Consider the following 23424-nt stretch of genomic DNA (forward strand, 5'->3'; position numbering starts at 1 on the left):
CAAAAATATTGCTATATTTAGACTCCTCATTGAAGTTCACTATTGATGTTCTATGTTTTTGCTGCAGCTTTGTTTGAAATAAAAAGTGTCTGAATGTTGGAGCATCTGCACTATTGTTTTTGATACTTCAAACCCCCCTCTCCTGGAGTTTCACTACTGTGAAACCACCAGTGAGGCCTTCCAGGGGTAGAAACTGTCTACGTTTCCTAAGCGCAACAATGGTGTCATTGTCAAATCCGTGACGCCAATGACACCATGGTCGTCTGCATTTGTTGACAGCATCTGACGTTTCCATGACAATTTTGGCACGTCGTGTTTATTTGTACTTTATGCTTGTTTACTGTCATGTCTCGGAGGGTGGCTTATTTAGCAAATCACCTCAGCCATGTGCACTTGTCTGTGTCTGGAAAACAAAAATAAAAAGTCCCCAGCGTGAGATGTATTTGCATCCTTGACACCTCGATGTGATATACCCATGTGGGTTTTCCCAGTGCGCTGTGTGTCTCTGCTCCTCTCTGAGCCCTATTGGTGTCAGGCTTGGGACTTCTATTCAGAGAGTAACCTCCAGAGGCAAAAGCCTCGGTGGGCAAAAAAGGACCACAGCAGTAAACACAATAGAACGCACTGGTGCTCGAACATGCGTAATAAATAATGGCAGGACGACAGCAAACACCCGCTCGGCTAAAGGGTGAAAATATAAGTGATTAGTGCTGTCCATGCAGCGCAAAATATATTTTGATAGAGCTTCAAGTCAAACCCGAAGCCTCTCCCCTACATGAACGTTCGCAGAGAGAGGCAGCACTATAATCATGAACAGCCACCCACTATTTCCCCATGTCAACAATTATGTGATAATGTGACCCCCACCTCCCTCATCAACATTCATGCAGCACCCTCACCCACTGACAGAGAGATCCCAGGGGGAACACTTTCCCCAGCGGAGGAATGCCACATGTGACTTTTTCTTCCTTTTAACTCCTGTGGGGTTTTTTCTTTCAGTAATATATTAGCAAGATCAGCAATGCACAGTGCTTTTTTCTTCCTCAAGAAACCAGTGTAAAAGGCAGCGTGTAGCAATACTCGGATGCAGCACAAATACCAAGTCAGATCGCTAATCCTTTAAGTTCGGATGGCTTACATTCTACCTGACTCTGTGCTTGTACCCCAGAGCTCATCTCACCTCAGATAACTACCATTCAACTCCTGATGCGAACACATGGTCGGCAAAGGATACTCTTCATGCCTGTACACTCGCTGTTACTGAGGAAGTTTGTTTATATCATTACTCATTCTCTTTGCTCTCCCTTCTAATCCCTAAACCATCCTTTAACTTCTCATTTTCTAGTTCTCTCAAGGCTGGAGATTCTTAATCCTCCCTCCATTACTGATTTAGGCCAGCAGTTGATTGAAACTGGAAAAAGTGCTATAGCAGTCTCCTACGCTAGCCGCAGGCTTTTCACAGTACTCAGAAAAGGCCATACATGGCGCCGAGGAAGGTTCCAGGAAGCTCACAGACCATGTGCATTTCAAGCATGAATGCCTGCAGAGGGCTGACAGGCTCTTCAGGTCAGGACAACTGTCAGGCATTCACTTTTACCAAATTTGAACAGCACCTCTTGAGGATTCACAATCATACTCATTCGGATGTTCCATGCACACAGTCTGTCTCTCTCAGTGAAAAGCAAAACACTTTTGTCATTTTCTCCCACAATAGAGATGCAAAGCAAAGGGAAGGCGCGGAAAGTGCGGCTAAACTGCTTCAAACACACACACAGACACATGCACGCATATACATGTACACACTCACACACAGCCCAATCTCCCTCACATCTCATTAACTGTTCTCTCTGAAGATGTATACAGGCTGGCAAGAGACTTATTTCCAATTTGGCAGAGCCATGAGCATCTTAATGGGCTTCAGGAAAAAAAAGAAAAAAAGCCCCTCCGAATTTTTATGTGAATATTTGCTGGGCGAAAGCTTTTACAGCAGTATTCCCACATTTTCACAAACGGTCTTCTGTCATTCCATTATTCAGTGGTTAGGGACGCAAACAAATCTGAAATTACCCCCCGGATTCGTTTTGCATACCTGCCCTACATGTTGAGCAAATTAAAAATGGGGCGGTGCAACAAACAGACTGCTGATTACATAATTTGGTGATTACATTCAGAAGTGTGATGACAGAAGATTAACCACAGAGTGTCACCACAATTTCTCTGCTATATTGTGTCACGTGAAATTCCTGACTTGAACTGATGAGACAGGCGGTGTGCGCTTGAACAGTAATGCTGCCAAATAGCTTCAAACCTAAAATACTGATTCTTGCAATGGAATCTTAAGGGAACACTAAACTGAAAAACTGGATTAACACCTTTATTTAGGAAGAAAGTGTATTATCTCCTTGAATCATTTGCAGTTTCCACTAATTAAATACACAGACGCAAAGTGCAATCTTGAACCTCATTGCTAATAAGTGTTGCTAGATGGTTTATTTAAAGGAGCTACCGAGACGTCTACGTGGAGAACGCTCAGATGTTGACATGTACAACTGTGCCGTATAGTGAAGCATCACAAGGGTCCTAACATTCATTTAAACAGAAACTACTTCTTATATCTGACTTGTGTTTAAGGGAATTGGGGACCTGCATGCATCTTCGACCTGCAACCAGCCAGAACAGGGCGCTAAACAGAGAGAGTTGCAGCATCAAGAATTCACAGGAGGGGAAATTAAGATGTATTGTGTAACAGCTAATAACTGTTCCGTTAAGAGAAATCAAATACCATTCTTTAAAGTTGCTATGGATGATACCCAAAGGTAATTGTTATTCTTCAGCAAGGAAATATAAGGCTCAGGCATTGTGTTAATAGGAACTGCAGCGCATCGAGCGATTTTGTTTGAAAGCCGAAGCAAAGAGCCGAGTCTACCCATGAGAATCCCAACTGCTCTCTGTAAGTAGATGTTGATGTTAACAGTACAGCCTCGGAGAAGGAGCTCCATGGCAGGGCTGGACTGAAGCGTTCAGGAGCAGCTGTGTTTATGAACAAAGGGCTGACAATCAAGCAGGATTGTGTACATGACACTATAACTAGCATCTGACACACGAGCAGAGGGGTGATCCTCACAAAAAAGCCGTGTTGTCGGCTGACTGCTGGATAACACACCAGACAGGCAACGGTTCATCCGAAATATGGACACAAGAGTGCAGGAATCCCAAGCTCAACCTGGTGGGGTTTAATGAAGTCATCTAGCAGCCAGATTTAGACATATTTCAACTTCACCCCACATTCAACTGTATATTTCGGCACCGCCACTCTATCCTACCCACCTGCTCTTTTTCAAAGAATGCTGGCACTTTTCCAGGAGACCTCTTACTGTATGAAAACTGAAGCTAGTAAGATTTTTCTCACTGGCCTCTACCTCCCACCTCTCCTGTACTGTAAACCAGCTGAAGCACTTAAGAGTCCTTAAGCAAAAAGAGAAAGCATCACTCTTCAATCGATGAAGTGGACAGTATGGTTGACCTCTATTCAAGTCTGCTAACTCTGCCCGTTTACCTAATGTGTGCATCAGAGCTGTGCAGTTATTTCAGTCCCAGAATAAAAGAGGTGTATAATGACAACGTGTCCAGCACAGCAGCGGGCATGACAGAAGTGTTATACTACTGAGCGTGTATTACATCTCTTCACACACGTACATATGACTGTCTTCAAGGCAGCGGGAGGCTTCACCAAATGTTTCTACTTTAGGTGGGAAAAAAAGAAACATATTGTGCACACACTGAATGGTAAACACACACACAAATCATTTTCCCACAACTTTACAGGTTTAGATAATAAGAAAAAAAATAAGATGCCACAAAGAAACGACTGCGCACCCCGGTGTGATCCATGAAACATCACTCTGAGGTTTCTGCTCTGAGGGTTTAGCAGGTTTTTGATGATCTTAATAGTTTTAAAACCCTTGAGGCCATGGCACCCATTCGGACACTGCTTCAGATAGTGGCTCGGACGAAAACCTACAACAATCAACAAACTCAATTCAATACATTTTTAGAGCATTTTTGAATTTTGATTAAGTTCAGTAGTTTCAGATGTATTTTTAATTAATAATAAACTGTGAATTCAATTATCACCCTGTTATATCTCATATTAGATATAGACATATCTGTGTTCAATAACATAGCTCAGCTTGTCAGCGGCAGAGAGCTGTCAAAATAATTAGCTCATGCAAATGAGGGTTTATAACCAGAGGTATCCACCTCTGCACAAGTATTAAACCTGTGTGTTTTGTGTCTAGAGGCATAGCGGTAGCATGACTTAGCAGATGATGGAGGGATGAGTGCTAACGCTGCTCATGCAGCTTACCACACGTTTGTATTAGCATAGCTAATTAGGCATAATTGAGTGCTTTCTACAATCCCATCTCCTGAGGCCCATATCTAACCTCTGTTGCATTTATGCAAAGGTTATTTGGAGACAACAAAATCCAATTAGACATAGTGTATGGACTGCACATGAATTGTAATAAGGGTTTGATTGTGGCCCCCAAAACATCTTAAACGATAACGCAACCGACAGCTCTGTCTTGGATTTCAAATTCCAAGCAGATGAGAAGTGTTACGTGAGATAAAATAATACTAAAAATGCTTCATAATCAAATAAAAGCATGTCCAAATGTTTCCAAATCACACAGTAAAAATTCTTCTTGTGATAAATGGAGTCCATCCAGTAGGGAAGGGCAGGCCAACATAAACTCTATGTTCAAACACTGGAAAGCCAAATGATTCTCACTCCTTTAAGAGCTGTCACATAAAATAAAAGCAGCTGCGCAAAAGTCTAAAATATGTCTCAGAGGACATCAAAATAATTGAATTGGACTGAATAAACACATCTAACAAAAACCAGACAATTTAAAAAATGTAAAACTAACTATGTTCATGCTTCACTGTTGGATAAGTTTGGCAATGACTTACAATTCTTTTCACAACAGATTCTTGGAATGCCACAGATAAAATAATGACATTTAGGGTGTCACATCATTAGATATTCTGAACAAAGCTGAAATCAGTTCCAAACTATCATTTTAGAGGAAAAAAGGGGGAAAGTTGGAATGACCAGAAGCTAACACGTCTGTCTAGTTTCATGTCATATAAGATAAAAGAATAATAAGAACAGAGTAGCAGCACCATTTTGAAAAAGCGTCAAGTGTCTCATGCAACTGCCTGAGAAAAAAGTGCACATGAAATATTCTTAACACATTGTCTGGTATTTTCATTTAACTAGTTCACTGAAGGCGTCTCCTTTCGAGTTGCCGATACATTGAACAAAAGTTGCTACTCGGGCATCGATACATGATTTCAGTTTTGCCTTTTAAACCAATTTCATAATTCATGTTAATTTACTTATGACTAGAGAACATCAAAAAATACATGTCTAATACAAAGAATCCCTCACGCGCGCTAAAAAAGCCACTGGCACAGACCGACACTCACGTTCAATCGCTAACAAAACTATCACAACCCCATCACACCAAAACCATGTTAAAACCAAATAAGGCGGCTCTGGGATCATTACTGCCTGACACTGCCAATTACCAATACAGTATCTCTGTTTTTCCTGTAAGAGGCAATGGAAGGATTAACTTGAGGCTCCTCTGCTTCTCCACTTCCCTCTCATGAAGCAGACTATGTTTACTGACTAATCTCTTTTCTTGCTTTGACCATAAATGTGATTACCACCACACAAGAGATAATAAAACCCCATATCTCTGCTGCACCAAAGAGCATGAATTAAAACGTAAGCTGTAGCCTTGAGGAATATCTAAATGGGAAAAAAGGAAGAAATCCACTGCAAAAAAAGGAGCATTTCATGTTGAGTGCATACAGCCCCCTACTGGTAAACACTATTCACTATTTAGCCAAATCTAACACAACAAGCTCCATGATCTTCTGTTGAATATGAGCAACAGGTATGCAGCCGGTTTGGAGACGCATCGTCTGGGGCAAGCGTTGTGAAGCCAGTCTCCTGTAGAGAAGTTCTATTTGGAAATGTGGTTGACTGCAAGCAAATGACACACAGGGGTCTTACATATGCGGTTGCCGTTAGTATGAATCTTGCTGTCACCTCTGGGTGAAGTCCCCTCTTTGAGGAGAGCAACACTTCACTTTCATGGTCAAAAGGCTAAAAGAGGTGAAAAATGAAGGTGGGTTTTATCAGTTTGTGTGTGAATTAATTTAATGTTTTATTACCAATGTCAATTTGGCTTTTAAAATGTAAAATTTAAACAGACACTTTATTTTCTTCCACATCACTGATGCTGTTGCAGAGCTGGGTCACTTCAGCTGTATTCTTGATATTAAATTCAGTTTTTAGCTGTTTAGTTGATAGAATATAATGAATGAAAAATGCAGCTCGCTGTGATTCATCATTACACAATGAAATGAAGAGGATCATAGTGACCTTTAAGCAGCAATAATCATATAGTACCACTAGCACAGTTTCATGCACTGCGTTTATAACACATTGCAGTAAATCTTTTCTAATAGAGGCAGTGTATAGTTTGGACATGCTGGGACAAAGTCTACATCATGACTTGGGACATGCTGCAAAAAGAGGCTCAGACTTTTCAGAGAGACCTGGTTGAATCCTGTCACGAAACAGGACGGTGTCAGGATTAAATCCCAAAATGCTCAAAGGTTTGAAGAAAAGCATATAGTTGATTGTTTAATTTGAGGGGGGGGAACGAGAACTGACACGTGGTGAAGAGGGGAGAAGCAGCAGCGATGATCTGTCAGTTTCTCCTACCTGATATTTCCTGATGAGGTACATTGACGAGGCTGAATCCTTTCGCGTTATAAGCTTGTCTAACCTCGCTACAGCTCCGAGCTTTGCTTTCACCACCAGATGACAGGGACAGCACCGACAGAGTACATAAGGCGACTTGCAGTCTCCACATCGCATACATCAGTGAAATCCTTGGTAAATGTTTCACAGAGAAATACACAGAGCACCGTCAGAATGAAAGAAGAAATCCAAAGGGCTGATGGAAAGGTTTCTCCAGGGAGCGCGATGTTAAGATGTTCATCTACAAAATAAGAATAAAAAAAAGAGAAGATCACTCCTCACTTAAGATACTGGTGCGTCCACCTCATCTTCCTGTTCAAAATAAAAAAAGAACCCAACGAGTCCGATCGCTCCCGGGCTTGAAGAAAATCCTTGTGAAGAAGCTACCTGGTGCCTCAGCGTGCCAACAACTTCTCCCGCACACACAGCTGCCCCGTGTTTATGTCAGTCGAAATGCAAAGGAGACGCACGCTGCACGGCGAGCAGAGCGCACAAGGGCAGGGCAAAACATGGAGTGGAGTGGCTGCGACTTCAGCAGCTCGCATCCAGGGGCGCGCACTGTCCTCAGCCTTTATGCATCCTCGGTAATGCACACAACGGCACATTAGTGTGGCGGAGACACATGTTGGAGGCGCAGGACGGGGAGGGTGGAGAGACCTGGAGGTGGTGTGGGCGGAGTTGAACGCGCGCATCGGCCAGACGCAGAAGGTTATCTGCTTTAAATGTCACCAATGCGCGGTTAGTCCGTAAACTCCACAGAAACCACCAGCTGACCGCGCCGTGTCTTTGGATGAAACCAAACGATGGGAATAAAGAGACACAGGCAGCCAAACTCATGTAAAGCAGGACGCACAGTGTTTTATCTGAGCGGCTTCCTGACGCACACGCGCACAGCAGTGTTTGCATCACTTCAGAGGACTCTACATTAATTTGCTACAGATTAGAGGTCTAACCTACACCCCACTTGAGGTTAACCCTTATGTAAAGTGTTTACAGTAAACAAACTCAATGGTTCAAGTGAGGAGGATCTGCTTCCGGTCCACTCTGTGTGGCTGTTCAAACAGATTTATGTTAAGTAATACCAGTGGGCACCAGCCTTTGGGCGAGACTGGCTTTGTGTACACATATGCACACATCATTTAACACTGACAGCTGCCCTGCATCAAACACAAGTCATTTTTTTTCTCTAACTCTAAAGCACTATTAGCCCAATTTCATCATTTTTAGATTAAATTGTCTGTGTTTGTGAATGCCCTTCTTCATAACTGCCTCATTTTTGCCTGTTGCCTAAATTATACTTCTTTTTCATGATTTTATTACATGTAAGCCATAAGATTCTCAGAGGGTGATGCATTTATAAAGGTGATTGGCCCAATATAACACAGATATCCAGCAGTGCAGAACTGACTTATCACACTGGAGCATCAAAGTGATTTTCTGTCTTTTAACAATGGGGAAACTTTGTTAGGAGAGGAAGGAAAAGTTTCCCCACTATAATGAAGAAAATCTAACAAGAAAAGTATCTCGTTATAACGTGAAATATTATCTCTTGAGAGTATAAAAGTAGACTGCATCTCATAATATTCTGTATAAACACTCCCGCAGTGTATTTTTGTGGTTTGGGGAGCTTCTGCTGGCTTGTTAAAATCACTTTAAAATGCACTGTAAAGGTGCAATTAGGCATAATTCAGGGTTGTGAAGGGGAAATCAGGGAAGCGGCACTGCACGGTGACTGTAAAAATGAATAAGTGTAAGAATTAGAGAAAATGATCAGGTTCTAATTCCTGTGGGGATAATACGATGTGACATTTTGCTCCTTTGCTAAGTAACATATTGTAGATGTGATCAGTTCAGTTTGTGGATAGTGAAGTATATTTCATATGCTGCAGTGCTATGAGAGAAAAAAGTGATTCACAATGTTTGATCAGTGCTTCGGGATGTATAGACAGACAGAAGCTGTTCCAGTGAAAAATCTCATTTTTAATATTTTGACACCGAGGATCTCAGACTCCCGTGGCACCAGAGAATCTCTGGATCTTTCTGTAACAGACAGGCATTTTTCTTCCATGTAAATACAAAATGTATGGTGACAAAACTACTTTTGTCCTCACATAGAGTTATGGCTAAGATTATTAAGTCTTTTGTTCTTTCCCTGAAGTTGCACAACAAAATAATCCTCAGTTAGCCCTCTGATTATAAATAAACCAATTTAGTCAGATTTTTTGATGATATTGGATTAAAAGGCTGGTACATTAGGCTTCGGTTCATTGAAACTTCTCTGCACTCAGCCCCAAAAAGGTATGCAATAACACCGTTTCTAATGTTAATGAATAAATATTGAAAATAACAAGATGTCACAGTATAAAAATACCAAGAAAAGGTGCAAATTTGCCAGGGAAATGTGAATATTGGTGAAGTGTGACCTTAAACTACTGGATATGAATATGGGAAGACAGAGTTGTTAAATGACTGGAGCTTTGCTTTAGTTGTCAGTTCAGTGAACAACCTGGCTGAGACTGACTTGGACCACAAGTCAGGAGGTGAGATAACAGCATGTCATCTTTCTTGGAATCTCCACAGGTGGGTTGAAATTACCCAGCTTGGGTAAATTAACCAGCATGTGTCTAAATCGTGGGGAGTACATGAAACTGCAAATCACTTCAATAATGACGAGTACAGATGTGTTGTTTTAGAAAATTACTGTGGGGAGATATAGCAAATTAGCTCCACAACAGCATAGCAATTAACTTATTGAAAACTTGAGCATTGAAATTAAGTCATTCCAATTCATTTTGAACTGATATTTCTTAGAAGATAAGAACTTATTTAAATCAAGCTAGTTATATCCACCAATACATGGGCTTGCAAACCATCGGAACTCTGAGCATTTTTTGGAGGAAAGTACAAATTTAGACATGCATGTTAAAGAAATTTCCTGCTTCTTGAAAAATGTGATTGGCTGATTACAACAGAATACTCTGAATGCATTAGAGGAGCCATCGCTGCCACTCTATCTGTACTGTTTACTGTGTGTATATAAACAATAAGATGCATATATCACAACAAGTTATTCAAGTGTATAAGCTGCAAGAAAAGTCATGTAGAAAAAGGTCACGGCAACACACATGCTTGACTTTGGAAAAGTTTTTAAATTTACAGTCACATGCACACTCAGACCATTTTTTTTCTGCACAAATATTTAATCAACAGAGTCACACCCCCACGAAACCAAAAATCACTGTGGACCTAATCCAGACAGAAGATATTACTCCTCTGTGTCAGATCTGGACACTATCTTGGCACCGCTGAGGAAGACAGTCTCGGTCGTTTGTGAGATCTAAATGAAATGGAAAACGAAATTAATTTTGCTCCATATTACTCTTTTTGCACGAGGCCTTTGTTTAATAAGATTACGGGGGAAATCAGTTTTTGTCCATGGAGGATTATGAATGGCAACATTGACTGAAAATGAAACATTTGATGATTATTTAGAAAAGGCTCAGGAACTTCATCTCGTCTTCAGAGTGTTTGGGACTGAATGATATTCTCTCTTTTTTTTTTTCTCCGTTTGAAAAATTACTGTCTATATTGCTTAACTTTGTTCTGTTTTAAATATGAATTATTTTTCCTGGGATTTTGATTTCCAAAACTAAAGTAACCCAATAATACAGTACATGTCTTAGAGGAGGGGAGATCAAGAACTGAGAAAGAAGACACACAATTGTCAAATTTCATATAAAAAGACATGTCCTGTGTCAGATCACAAGATTTTGGGGATTTGGGGTAATTTTAAAGTATTTGTTTACCTTACCATTCAAAAGTAAACCTTGATAAATGTCCCAAATTGGCCAAAAGTGATGGTGATAATGAAAGTTACAAAAATAGCAGGTTTTTTTTTTTAGCAAGTTTTACAGTTACTGAACAGTCTTTTTTCCATGATTTTTAAGTATGTTTGTAGGTATTTGTTCATAATTGACATCAGAAATGATATCCTTAGAAAGCACAAGTTACACTCAATTTAAAAACGTGTGTCTTGTCTTTGTGCTCAGATTTTCCTTACTTAAACCCAAGAAACATTATTTTTGTTACAAACTGTGGCAGCAGGGTGGAAAGTCTCTCAACTTGTGTTCAACAAGGTACCAAATCAGGTGTTTTTTATCCGTTTTTTTTTTTTTTTTGCTTGAATGATCGGACCAGATTAGTCAACACTAAATTAATTTATGACATTCCAAGGTGCTTCATCTCTGTCTTTGGGCTTTATTCAATTTTCTATTCTATTTAGGAAGGCATTGCCGGTCAGGCATGAAAGTCCAAGATCAAATGTATTCTCCTGGTTCACCATAGGATTCATCTGCACTGCACTGTAATAGCCCTAATCAGCTAATAAGGCCTTGGTAATGAGGCCTAGAGATGATGGCCAGAAGGTGATCCCGGTAGTGGATCAATAGCTCACCACGAGGAGTCAGCACAGGGTTCATCATGACTCATCCTCAGTGCACCACAGGGAAAACTGAGCCTTCACCACCCAGGCCTGCTGCTTCACAAAACTGTACCAGAACTTTATTTTCGCCCTTTCAGATGATGTTAATATCCCAATGTTTTACTTGAATTTGAATCCACAGCAAGATAGTCACAAAGACAGGCAGACCTAAATAAAGATTTAAGTCAATCAATGGGCAATCAATCGATACATACATAGTGGATCTACCCCCAAGGCCCCAAGAAGACAAACAGCTGACTGACACTTATTGCATACTGTGGATGAATGGATGGAAGGTTACAGATATTTTACTGTACCTATGGAAAAGACACATTTAATCACACCTAAATGTCAGAGATTAAAGAGGGTAAAAACAGTGAAACACACCCCCAGCCTTTGTTAGATTCCCTCCTTAAATCAAAAGTAAACAAAACTAATTTAGCAAAAAAGCAGAACGCAGTGTTTTGAAGGAAACAAGCACCGCAGCAGCATAATAGGCATGCAATGTCATAGCTGGTGTGTGAGGAACACTGTAAGCAGATGAAGAATAAGGTCACTTTGTTCACATTAGCACAGCAAGCAAGGAGATGAATAATTAATCATATATTTATAATTCATGGATGTTTAAGACAAATATGTGCAATTACTGTAAAGAGGAAAAAGATTTTTTTTTTATTAGATTAAGGACCTTTGCTTTTTCATGCTGAAAACAAAAATATCCAAGCAAACAAAGCAAAGGAGGGTTGAGAATACACACATTTATTTTACATTAGGCAAATAGTTGTCGCATGTCAGATATACTTTAACATGGCTGTTACCCTATGAGAGTATCATATTGTTTAAAAAAAGTGACCATCCATCCATCCATCCATTCATCCATCCATCCATCCATCCATCCATCCAATTTACTCTAAGTACATGTTGTGATAGCAGTGAACTAAACAGAGCATCCTTTTATGCAACCTTATCATCCAGCATTTCCTTGATGATATCGACATTTCCAAACCCAGTTATCCCAGATATAATATAACAATGAGGTTCTTCTTCCTGTTCAATAAGCCTGAAATATCTTCACATGCAGGAGTCATTGAGACATCCGAATTACAGACTGAAATCTACTGACGGAGCAGCAGTTCAGGCTCCTGATCACACATCTAAAGCTGAACTGAGACAGTCTTGTCTATTCAGCCAGAAGCTGTAAAGTCCTACTGAGAGTAAAAGCAAAAAAAAAAAAAAAAGCACCATTATGTTTTTAATGGTTGTTTGACTAGAATGCTGCATGGGGTTTGGCCATAGAACTTTCAAATGAAAATGGAATATTTCAATTATATAATTCAAAGGTGGGCTTTGATTCAGCCACAAGGCATATAACAACAACAACAACAACAACAACAACAACAATCCTTTAATTGCACACTACAGGCCAGCTGATTTGTTGTGATGTGACATTAATAGAAAACATTGTGGAGTTCATGCTGCGTTTGTATTTTGAAATGTAACAAGCAAATAACAAGCTTTGTTCCTATACTCCCTTGAACACATTACTTCCATGGCCATAGCAATCAAACCGCATTCTCTCACATTATCAAAAAAAAAGAGAAAAAAAAAGCCACTTCTAACGTTGTATCATCTGCAGTATTTTACACAGTTTTATGTCATATTTGGATTGATTCATAGATGCGTGTGCCAGGCTCTCAGCAGTGCTCAGAGTTAATTTAGTTCTACATTTCTAACACTGTCAGAATACTGCATATACAAAGTAATGCAGGCTCCAGAAAGTGATGTAGAGAGAGAATCAAATATATTCCGAGAAGTCTAATGCTCGGCTAATGATTTCAGATGTGAAGACACAATCAATAAACTGCATGCTGGCTCAAATGTTAAATCACAGTATGCCTGGTCCTTAATCATTTTCACACAACATGGAAAAGGTCATGTCAGAGGAGCATCAATCCATTGTTGACAGGCATTAATTAGATTAAACAGGCAGCCCTTGACCTATTATTTCAACAGATTCCTTTGCTCTAAATTAGGCCTTGGTTAAAAGAGCCAGAACTTCAACAGTCATGGAGCAACAGAAAATATAAAGGCGCACAAAAACACTTCATAAACATGTTGCATCCTGCATCAATTGTAGTGTGTAAGCTTGATATTTGCGTTCATATTAAAACCCAATGTGCCAAATCAACCTGCTGTGATGTCAGTGAAGGACTGTTTCTTCTAATTCTTAACAGAACACGTCATCTACTCTGATATGCATTTAAACCTTGTTAATTTATTCAAATTATTGCAGTGTGAGCCATTTTTATGTATCATACATAATTCAAAATACTTTCAGGTGGTTGTTTTCATGGGATGAAAATTGTTTTGAGCTAATTAATGATGTCCTGAGGCTTGGTAATTAGGGATCTGAAACTTATTGTAAATAGGGTGTGATGACTTACAGGGAGTGTTGCCGAGAATGAAAAGTAATCATCCTAACAGCTAAATTAGTTACTTAATGTATGCGCTAATGTTCTGCTGTCCAGAATGTTAGCTATTCCACAGGACCTGTTGATCACAAGTGGAAGAAATCTGACTTTTTGGTAAATGATGTGTATTTATGTAGCTTCAAGCCAATGAGATGTTTGGCTAGACAGGAAAAGAGGCACTCCAGAGATTTCACACAACAAAATAAGTTTACTCCTAAGGGGAAGCATTCCTGAGCCTTTGAAAACATGGCACAAGTTTGAAAGACATGAGCATTTAGCAAGCAGGAGGGTTTAATAAAAGCTGCAGTCTAATTGCACCAGAGGAATTGTAAGACCCTGTGTTTTTGTATCTTGACCAATATTAGAGAGAAGAGGCTTGTGCCAAATCTCCTCAGTGTATAAAGGCTAAAAAGCCCAAAAATTAAATTTGAAAAAATCTGATATCGCATCCAGCGGCATTATGTCTAAACTAAGCTGAAAGGCTGAAATATTTTCATCCTCAACAGGAAGTCAAGGAAGATTAAGAAGCAGCTCATGTCTCTGAAGCGTTGAAATTCACTTGTGTACATAAATGTCTGCAATTATAGACAGCTGAGATCAAGAAAGAAGGGCAGAAGTGGCATCAAATCTGATGAAGGTCAAAAAACACCATTGTAACTGGAGGGTTTTTTTTCAAGCAGTTCTGCTGATTATAAAATTACCATTTCATCATCTCTACATTGTGAGACAGAATAAACAAAAACGCACATTTCTGTGGTAAAATTAGCCAAAATATTTTTCTATAATGATATTTAAAATGGACAATTGGACTCAAAGGTAAGAGCATTCAGCAACTTGCCCAACTTTGTTGAAGTGAAATAGCAATTCACTAGGGTATCCACCACTTTTATACATCAAAGTCTGTGTACAGGTCTACAGGGAGAACTTCTGACAATATGAAAAAAGCCTTTTGTGACTTCAGAAGGAGGCTGTTGTAAGTGACTAAAGGCCCCCTCTGGTAAAAATACAGCTTTTTGTTTTGTTTTGTATTTGTTTTACCCTGTTAACACGTCCATTTGGTGTTTTGTATATGCTCGAACACATATCATGCAGCAGCAGCATTAGCAGTCAACACCATGACTCAGTATTTTCACCGACCACTGTCTCAAAGACGCAGGTTAAAACAGTCAACGTTTCACATGTAACACACCAAAGGAACTTGAAGTTGTGGCGCTGGGCTTTCCATATCAACTGGTTTCCATTTTAAACATGTACTTACTCCAATATCAATATGTTAATCTGAAATACTCCAATATCAATATCCAATAACACAACTTGCCATTGTGCAGCACAGAATAGTTTTACAGTCTTTGAAAAGAGTCAAATGTGACCAAGTGTGCTGGAGCTGCAGCGACCAGTGGAGGGAAGGGTGAAGAGACAGGCAAGGATCTGCACATGCAAAAGGAAGCAGAGAGTTACTCCTAATTAATTCTAGAGATTAGGAGATATTTTTCCTGGACAAAACTTCAAAAAAAATGTACTGTTTGATGCAATCGAGACGAGTGTTTAGAGCTTTCAGAAAGGACTGAAGAGGGATTTTGGGTAATGCCACTTGTGTCAGCAGCTGTTTTGCCTGGGAAAAAAGTATGGATAAATAAACTCTGGGATTTATTATTTATTGTGCTGCAGAACACACAAATTTCTGATCAACATGACCATCACTGAGCACCAGGTTTTGATAACGGGGAAAAGTGTGCAGAATAAAAATACAGCATTTCTGTTTCTGCTGCGACAACGTTGCAAGATTAAGACCAAGAGCAGCATTCAGCATCCAAGAATACCAAAATACTTTTGTTTAAAGAAAAACTGCATTCCAATTAAAACTGTTTCTTCCTTATAAATTGCATGTTTAATAGGAGAAAAGAAACGTTTTTCTCAGTAAGGTTTTAATGCTTTTTATGATCATGTGAAACTTGTGGCTGTGAGATCTTTAATGCAAAGATACGCTAATGCAGTAGCACGGTAACTGGAGCCAGCTGTCCATTATCTGACATACAAATGTAAATAGCAAACCCTTAACATAGAAAAGCAAAAATGTGTGCAGAGGTGCTTTGATGTGAATAGATGTTGCCATGAATGTCTTACAACTGGGAAGCCAACATGCAATTAGACAGGAGTATTAAAGGTTTGGAATACAGCAAACCACATGCCATATACACAATGAAAGAGCCTGTCCTTGTTCCGTGTAGCTGAACACACCTACATGCAGCTACTAGAAATCGTCCCTCTGGCACAGCGAACCAGAGAAACCTATACACAGACATTCATATGGAGCATGTGGGGGCGAGACAGATACAGACAGATAGGCAGGTTCCTCCATCATCAGGCTTGCATTGTTTTCAAGCAGAAGCTACGTGTCAGAAAATGTACGTGCCTTGCAAATCACAACTTGGTAATCAAGACTATTTTATTCAGCTCAAAAGTGTGTTTAATACAGTAGCCGTCTGCCTGTTTGGTTGGCAACATGCATTTATAGCAGGGCTCTGACTGTGGCTCATTCTGTGTCTCCTGATTACTGCTGCTACCTCACCAGTCTTTCTATATTTTCTCACAATCATATTTTTCAGTGCCACTTGGAATTCTTTTCCATGTGGAGCCATGACGCAGATATGCAGATAGACAGGGGTCTAAAATTGAGAATGTTCTGATTTCACAGTCATGTTCAGGTACGCTAACTAGAAACATCCTCCATCCATCCTCTATACACCGCTTTATCCTCACTAGGGTTGCGGGGGGTGCTGGAGCCTATCCCAGCTGATTCGGGCGAAGGCAGGGGACACCCTGGACAGGTCACCAGTCTGTCACAGGGCTACATATACAGACAAACAATCACATTCACACCTACAGACAATTTAGAGTAATCAATTAACCTCAGCATATTTTTGGACTGTGGGAGGAAGCCGGAGTGCCCGGAGAAAACCCACGCATGCACAGGGAGAACATGCAAACTCCATGCAGAAAGATCCCAGGCCATGATTTGAACTGGGGATATTCTTGCTGCAAGGCGAAAGTGCTAACCACTACTCCACTGTGCAGCCCTAACTAGAAACAACTCCGTTTTATTTCAGTGATCACAAATTTTCTAACTTGTGTGTCAGTATTTGCAAGTGTATTCACCTTTGTTGCACTGAGTTTCTACTCTTGGCATTGTATTTCCAAAATATTCCCTGTTTCGTATTTGTTTTCTATTGTTCATGAGAGGAAATATTTCACTTTTCAGCTTAGAAGTTCTGCAGTTATTGAGAAGTGATCAAATCATTTCACATCTAAGTGATATTGTACACAAGTGTTCTTACTCCTGCAGCACATTGTATATTACACCTAATACGTATCATTTTTAATTCAAATACTAAGTTCCTGAAAGGTTGAAGAAGGGTTTGAGTGCACATCTTGTGCTGTGGTTACAAAGTGGTGAGGAGCCTTTTAGCACAGTCAAGTTCACTGAAGTCAAGGCAATAACAACAGTGAAAAGCTAACTGCATGCTAAACATGTAGCAGGCAAGCTGTGAAAAAGCAAAGGTGAGTACTAGCATTGCTTCTTTTGTTGCAGATTGCCACTGAAGGGGGAAATACAGACAATTTACTTGCTACTCCACCGTCTGATATGAGCTGTTCAGATGGCAGCCACCTCGGGGTAGAAGCTGTTTCAAAGACGAGAGCTCATCAAAATGAGTGACAAGAGCTGGAGTAGGAATTTGATCAAATGAGGTGGAGGCGTGCAGGACTAACGCTTCCTGCCACGAGGCAAACGGCTGCATTTTGTCGGCTTCAGTCTGTGATTGTAACGGTAGATTCAGAGGTTTGTGTTTGTAATTCAAAAATAAATAAATAAAACAGCACCGTGGGTGGACAATACTCCAAGAACATCACAGCATTCATGGTATTTATGTAGTAATGATACACATGACGATGGAATTACATCAGAATTATTAAGAGTGGTGCAAACACAACAGGAATTTTAAAAATTCAGCCCAGCCGTTATCAAATTATTATTAAATTAGACCAACTAATTGTACTAAAGAAAGGAAATTTTATTCACATTTATAATCAATATGAACATACAAACATTGCTACTCACTTTTTTCATAAAGTAAACACCAATGTCATATCACAAGAAAAGAAGTAAAAGAAAAAACAAACAAGAGTCAACATTTTTCAACATTCTTCCATTTTCCACAACAAACAACTACGTTTAAATGATTACTGTCATCATATTTGCGGCCCACAGCCTCAGGCCCACGTTATTTCCTCTGCAAACATTACTGTCATGTTGCTGTGAATTTCCAAACGCTGATGGTAGATTGTATCAACCAGAGGGGCGCGGTGGGTGAAACACTTTGCTGTGATTTGTGGTTAAGGTTATGGTATAATGGCAAATTGGTTGTTGGGGTGAGGGTAGGTCAGTTGAGACAGCAGATCTGATCCAATCTAGCACCAAGCAATTCCAAAAGCAGTCCGACCAGCTTCAATCTCTCCAGTAAGTCATTAATAATTAAGCGCTCTTGCAAATATAATATAATGAAACAGTGATGTGTAGATAAGCTAAGGTTACTAAAGTAGGCTCTTGTCTTGTTCATTTGTTCTGGGTGCTTCCACCATGTAAACTAGACTGTCAGAATCTCTATTTTTCAGACTCTACCGGTGTGCAAGCTTTGCCGACAATTCTACATTTTCATTCAGCTTTTATCCAAAGCGATGCACATCTGAGAGTAGATCCAACACAAGCAAGGATCTAGTCAAGAGAAAACAACCTGGATAAAGGCCATAAAACAAGTTCAAGTGTGATAGGACCTTGGTGCTTACAGGCAGTGCAGGCGGTAATAAGGTAAGTAGAATTTTTTCTTCAGTCAAGCGCAAAGAGCCTCTCATGTTTGTTCTGTTTGCAGGTGCAGGTGAGACGCCCACATAATGGATGTAAACATATCTTCTCGTTCTCCCATTTCTCATGGAAGGCACTAAGCATGAAGTGAATGCTCTGAAACGCCAAAGTCCGAATCTGTTGACCAGAGAGCACCCTTTGAGGAAGCACGGTGGTCGTATTTTAGGTGAGATCACAGCTGAAGTTAGCCTGTGGTGGACGATGACAGGCAGATGGGTATTTTTTCAAAGTGCCTGCCCTTTTCCAAACAGTTACCAGATGGTTCTCAGATGGTTCTGTGAATCCAACCATTGATGCGTCACATTAGATCAGTAACAGAATGATTTTAAGCACAAATACACACACACACAGAGAAGCACTTAACAGCACCCCTACAAAAGTCTGTGACCTTTACCTCTAAAGTACAGCATTAAAATTCATAACCTATAAAACAGAACCCCAACTGTTTATCTTTGTGACAGAAACACAGACTTTGTTTCTCAATTTAGATACCCTGTTTCATTACTGCTGACCAGCCATGAACATAAAATTCTTAAAAACATATTAGCGAGTTAACATTTTATCGTGCTTGAATATTTAGTGGCTATAATAGTTTTTACATGAAGAATAAACAATAAATGTTTATCTATAATGAGAAAGGCATTGCATACTGTGACAAATAGAAAATTATCACCCAATTCTGCAGCTCCCACTAGCTCTACAGAGCTCTATAACAGCTTTTAGCTCACAGTTTTGGTTTTATGCCCCAACTTTACTTTTTTAATCCACGCTCACAGCTTCCATCAACTTTGTTCAAAGCCACAGCAGGCATCTATTTTTGGCAAAACAATTGCATGTTACCTGGCCAGCACCAAATGGCAGACGGACAAAGACAGCAGCTTGGAGGTGAATTTAGCAAAGAGAAAGAGATTTCCCCAGATATTCAGTAAAGTCTAAACAAGACCAATGCATTATATATGCTAATTTTGCTAATGCTAATGACAAAAAGAATTCTGTAACAGACAACAACAACAATATTAATACTAACACTGATAATGAAGATAATAATAACTAGTCTTTAGAAGTTTTTAGGCAATAAGGAACCGTCTATAAAATTTTATTGGTAATAGAATATAAAAATATATGATGTGTATAATCAATAAAATAAATCAAAAAACAAAAGCAAGTCTAAAAAAGTGAGTTTTTAACAGTGATAACAAATTGAACTTCTCTGACATCCCACGACAGGACAGTGAATGACTCAGAGGCCTGAACAGAGCAGATCTGGTTAGCTTTAAGGGTGTATTGAGGACTGGTCCAGAGTGACCTACAGTAGGAGCTCAGGTTGCATTTAGGCTCATTGAAGGTCAGGAGGTCAGCTACATATTTTGGATTTAACTCTCGATGAGCCTTAAAAGTGATCATTAAAATGTGAAAATCCATTCTAAAATAGGGCGGGGGCCGCTGAGGTGAATTTAAAACTGATGACTCATAACCCTCCTGCTGAACCTGGTTATGAGTCTGACAAAGGGCATTTTTAATCAGCTGAAGTTTATTGAGTTGCTGTTGTGTGAGGCAAGAGAGACTGCACTGTGGTAATTAACGAATTCATGAATTTTGGTTTCCAAGGCCTTAGCAGAAAAAAATTACCTGATTTTTGAAAACACCCCAAAAAACAACATGACTGGACAACAGAATTACGAAGATAATAGCGAGGATTCCACAAGAGTTCATAATGTTAGATGAGAGAGGACAAAGATGGGAGGAAATTAAATTCTATGATGAGCCAGGACCTGTGATAATCATCTAATTATTAACAATACCATTTAATAGAATGGAAAATAGGTGCTATGACTCCCACAAATCCAAGAACATTGTTGTATTTGTCTGGGATTACATAAAGAGATAGAATATTAAGATGTAAAGTGAGAAATTCTCAGACATCCTGGAACAACAGACCTGCCAAGTACTTTGAAAAACTCTCTACCTGCTGGTTGGAAGGCAAAAGGGTGGTCACTATTGATTTGATTCATGGTATTATTTTGGAAAGTATTCTCACATACCTTTAATTCCTTAAAGCTTTGCCAGTATTGTATCATTTTTGAGGGACCAAAACAGTATTAAATTGTATGTATCAGGGAGCATGTTATAAAATAAGTAGCTCCATGGAAACAAATTTCATTAAGTACCAACCACAATTTTTAGCTGTGTATGTATGAATTTAACACACACACACACACGAATAACACCATTTGTTCCTGCTGACTTGTCACATAGATAGATGAATCTAAGCTAAAATAGCATTTTTTTATGGGCTAAGGTGTATCTTTACGCAGTGTAAATGTACATAACTGCCACAGAGCTTAACTGCAGTTCATTCATCATAAAATGATTTTCTGTCTGTACATTTATTTGTGTGTTTAATAATGGATAAAGCAGGTTGAGATATGGTCCTGGCTACCAAATCTTTAAGCTGCAGTATATATACTTTGGGCTTTATTGGGATCCTGAGCAAAGTCAATGAAGACTACTGAAGCTCTGCTCCCAGGTTTGCAGCAGAGGATGCACTGACTCCTGCAAAAAAAAAACACCTCATATTTACAAGCTTGACACCTGACATGATGAATATGATGCCTGGGACTCCACTTAGGACATGCCTGGGGATGACACTGATCAAAGGTACAATCTCAGAATGAACAAGTCAACTATATATTCACAGAAATTAATGACTCAGATGTGCAAGTGTCCTTTGGGACACTCTGCATAACCAGGATTGGAGGCACAGCAGAGTCAGTTAGGTTCTATATTCTTTCAAATAGAGCTCTACTGAGAGAGTATCGTTTGCAAAGGTGTGAGGCAACCTCTGGTAAGATCTTACTTGGGGAATCGTGTCCTTTTAATACATCCTCCCACATTGATGCAGGTCTCTGCAGGTTACTTTGTAAGACAAGGAGACTGTGGCAGGTTCAGTTGATGCTTTGGCATTTGATTTTTCTCCCAGAATGTCACAATTCCCACCTCACCCTGAAAATATTAGACCGAACCAAACCTTCATATAAGTCAGCTTTCCATCTCACTTTACCTGCTTGCCTGTGACTACACATTGATGTCTGCGCTCACCACCATACCGTCTTTTCTCTCTATCTCCTCTGGCACACAGTAACTCTTAGTGCAATTGTGAAAAGGTTGGACACACCTTCTCATTTAACGATTTTTCTTTATTTTCATGACTATTTACATTGTAGATTCTCACTGAAGGCATCAAAACTATGAATGAACATATATGGAATTATGTAGTAAACAAAAAAAAGTGTGAATGATGAACCACAGAGTGAAGACAAAAGGGCCAACAAGTGCTCAGCATCTCCTTCCTTCAAGACCGTTGGAAAACCATTTCAGGTCACACTTTTTTGTTTACTACATAATTCCATATATGTTCAATCATAGCTTTGATGTCTTCAGGGAGAATCTACAATGTCATGAAAATAAAGAAAAAACATTAAATGAGAAGGTGTGTCCAAACTTTTGACTGGTAGCGTATATATTTTTAGAACGCTGTTATCTCTCAGTGGGGTGGGTTCACAAACATAAAATAAGGCATTTGTCATGCTACTCCTATTTAATTTCTGCTTGTAGCTATATCGAAATATCTAATTTATTAAAGAGGCAACTTATTACACATTTAGTGACTGGAACTTCCCACCAGTTTTTACAAGTTTTATCAGTCAGGCAGAAGATAAAACATGAAAGTCTAAGGTGTCCTTTTGACAACAACAAAACAGACACGGTGTGCTAGAAATACTCATAAAACATTGCAATTGGTGTCCCACATATGTACAAATAATGTAAATATTGTTACTTCTTTTATGATCACTGAAGCTAAGCATTAGCATTCCTAATGATCCTATCTCCTCTCATCTCCATGGATCTTGTTTTGTTTATCATGAGTCCTAAAGTTCAGCGACATCACTAAGTCAGTCTTGAAATCGTAGTCACATGTGCTGAATGGGTTTAGGTATGGACGCACCAGTGTGTCCATCCACCATGTTCAGCCCAGACAGAAATATTGAACAGTTATCTTAACATATCTATGAATTATTTGATCTATAAAACATTGGAAAATACATGAAAATGCTTGTCATGGCTTACTAGATATAAGATGAAGTCAAACACTTCATTACTGCAAAATATTTGCTTGACTATATGTACGTGTAGGTAAAGCAGCATTCTCATATTTGTAAACATGTCTTCACTTGAAAACTGACTAAAACTAATAACTGACCACTAAAATAGTTAGTGATGAATGTTTTGTTGATGTCTAATTGACAAATCGTTGCAGCGGGGCTTTTGCTCTTGCACCTCCTTGAGGTTTTTTTTTCATCACTTCTTTGTTTGTTTCTTTGTCTTTTTCAGTTAATTTACCATGAAGTTTGGTACATACATTGTTGGCCCACTCGGACTTGTACAGTTCTTTGGTTTATGACCAAATACCTACAGAACTACTAACATTTCATTCACTACAGATGTATTTTGCATTTAGCGCTAACATTGGCATGCACACAAATAAATTAAATAAACTAATTGCTGCTAAATATATGCGACCAAAGTTGTCATTCACTTTAAATGCAACCTCATACCGTGAAGCTACTAAATTTGAAACCAAACTGAACTTGTGTAAAATGCCAGCCAACAGCATGGTACTGGATAAATGTAAATGTGTGCCGTGTTGCTG

At 39.4% G+C, this 23424-nt stretch overlaps 1 protein-coding gene across 2 annotated transcripts in view; it reads right to left on the bottom strand.

Annotated features, from left to right (window-relative positions):
* Positions 1-7645, bottom strand: part of gpc6a (glypican 6a) — a 157440-nt gene extending 149795 nt beyond the window's left edge. The window contains exon 1 of one of the 2 annotated variants that reach the window (XM_051940990.1): positions 6806-7645. In XM_051940990.1, coding sequence (XP_051796950.1) covers positions 6806-6965 — 160 coding nt within the window. In that variant the 5' untranslated portion in view covers positions 6966-7645. The remainder of the gene's footprint in view (positions 1-6805) is intronic. The other variant, XM_051940981.1, reaches the window with a different exon arrangement.
* Positions 7646-23424: the final 15779 nt, after the last annotated feature.

This window comes from Acanthochromis polyacanthus, chromosome 2 (assembly GCF_021347895.1).
Source record: "Acanthochromis polyacanthus isolate Apoly-LR-REF ecotype Palm Island chromosome 2, KAUST_Apoly_ChrSc, whole genome shotgun sequence".
NCBI lineage: Eukaryota > Metazoa > Chordata > Actinopteri > Pomacentridae > Acanthochromis > Acanthochromis polyacanthus.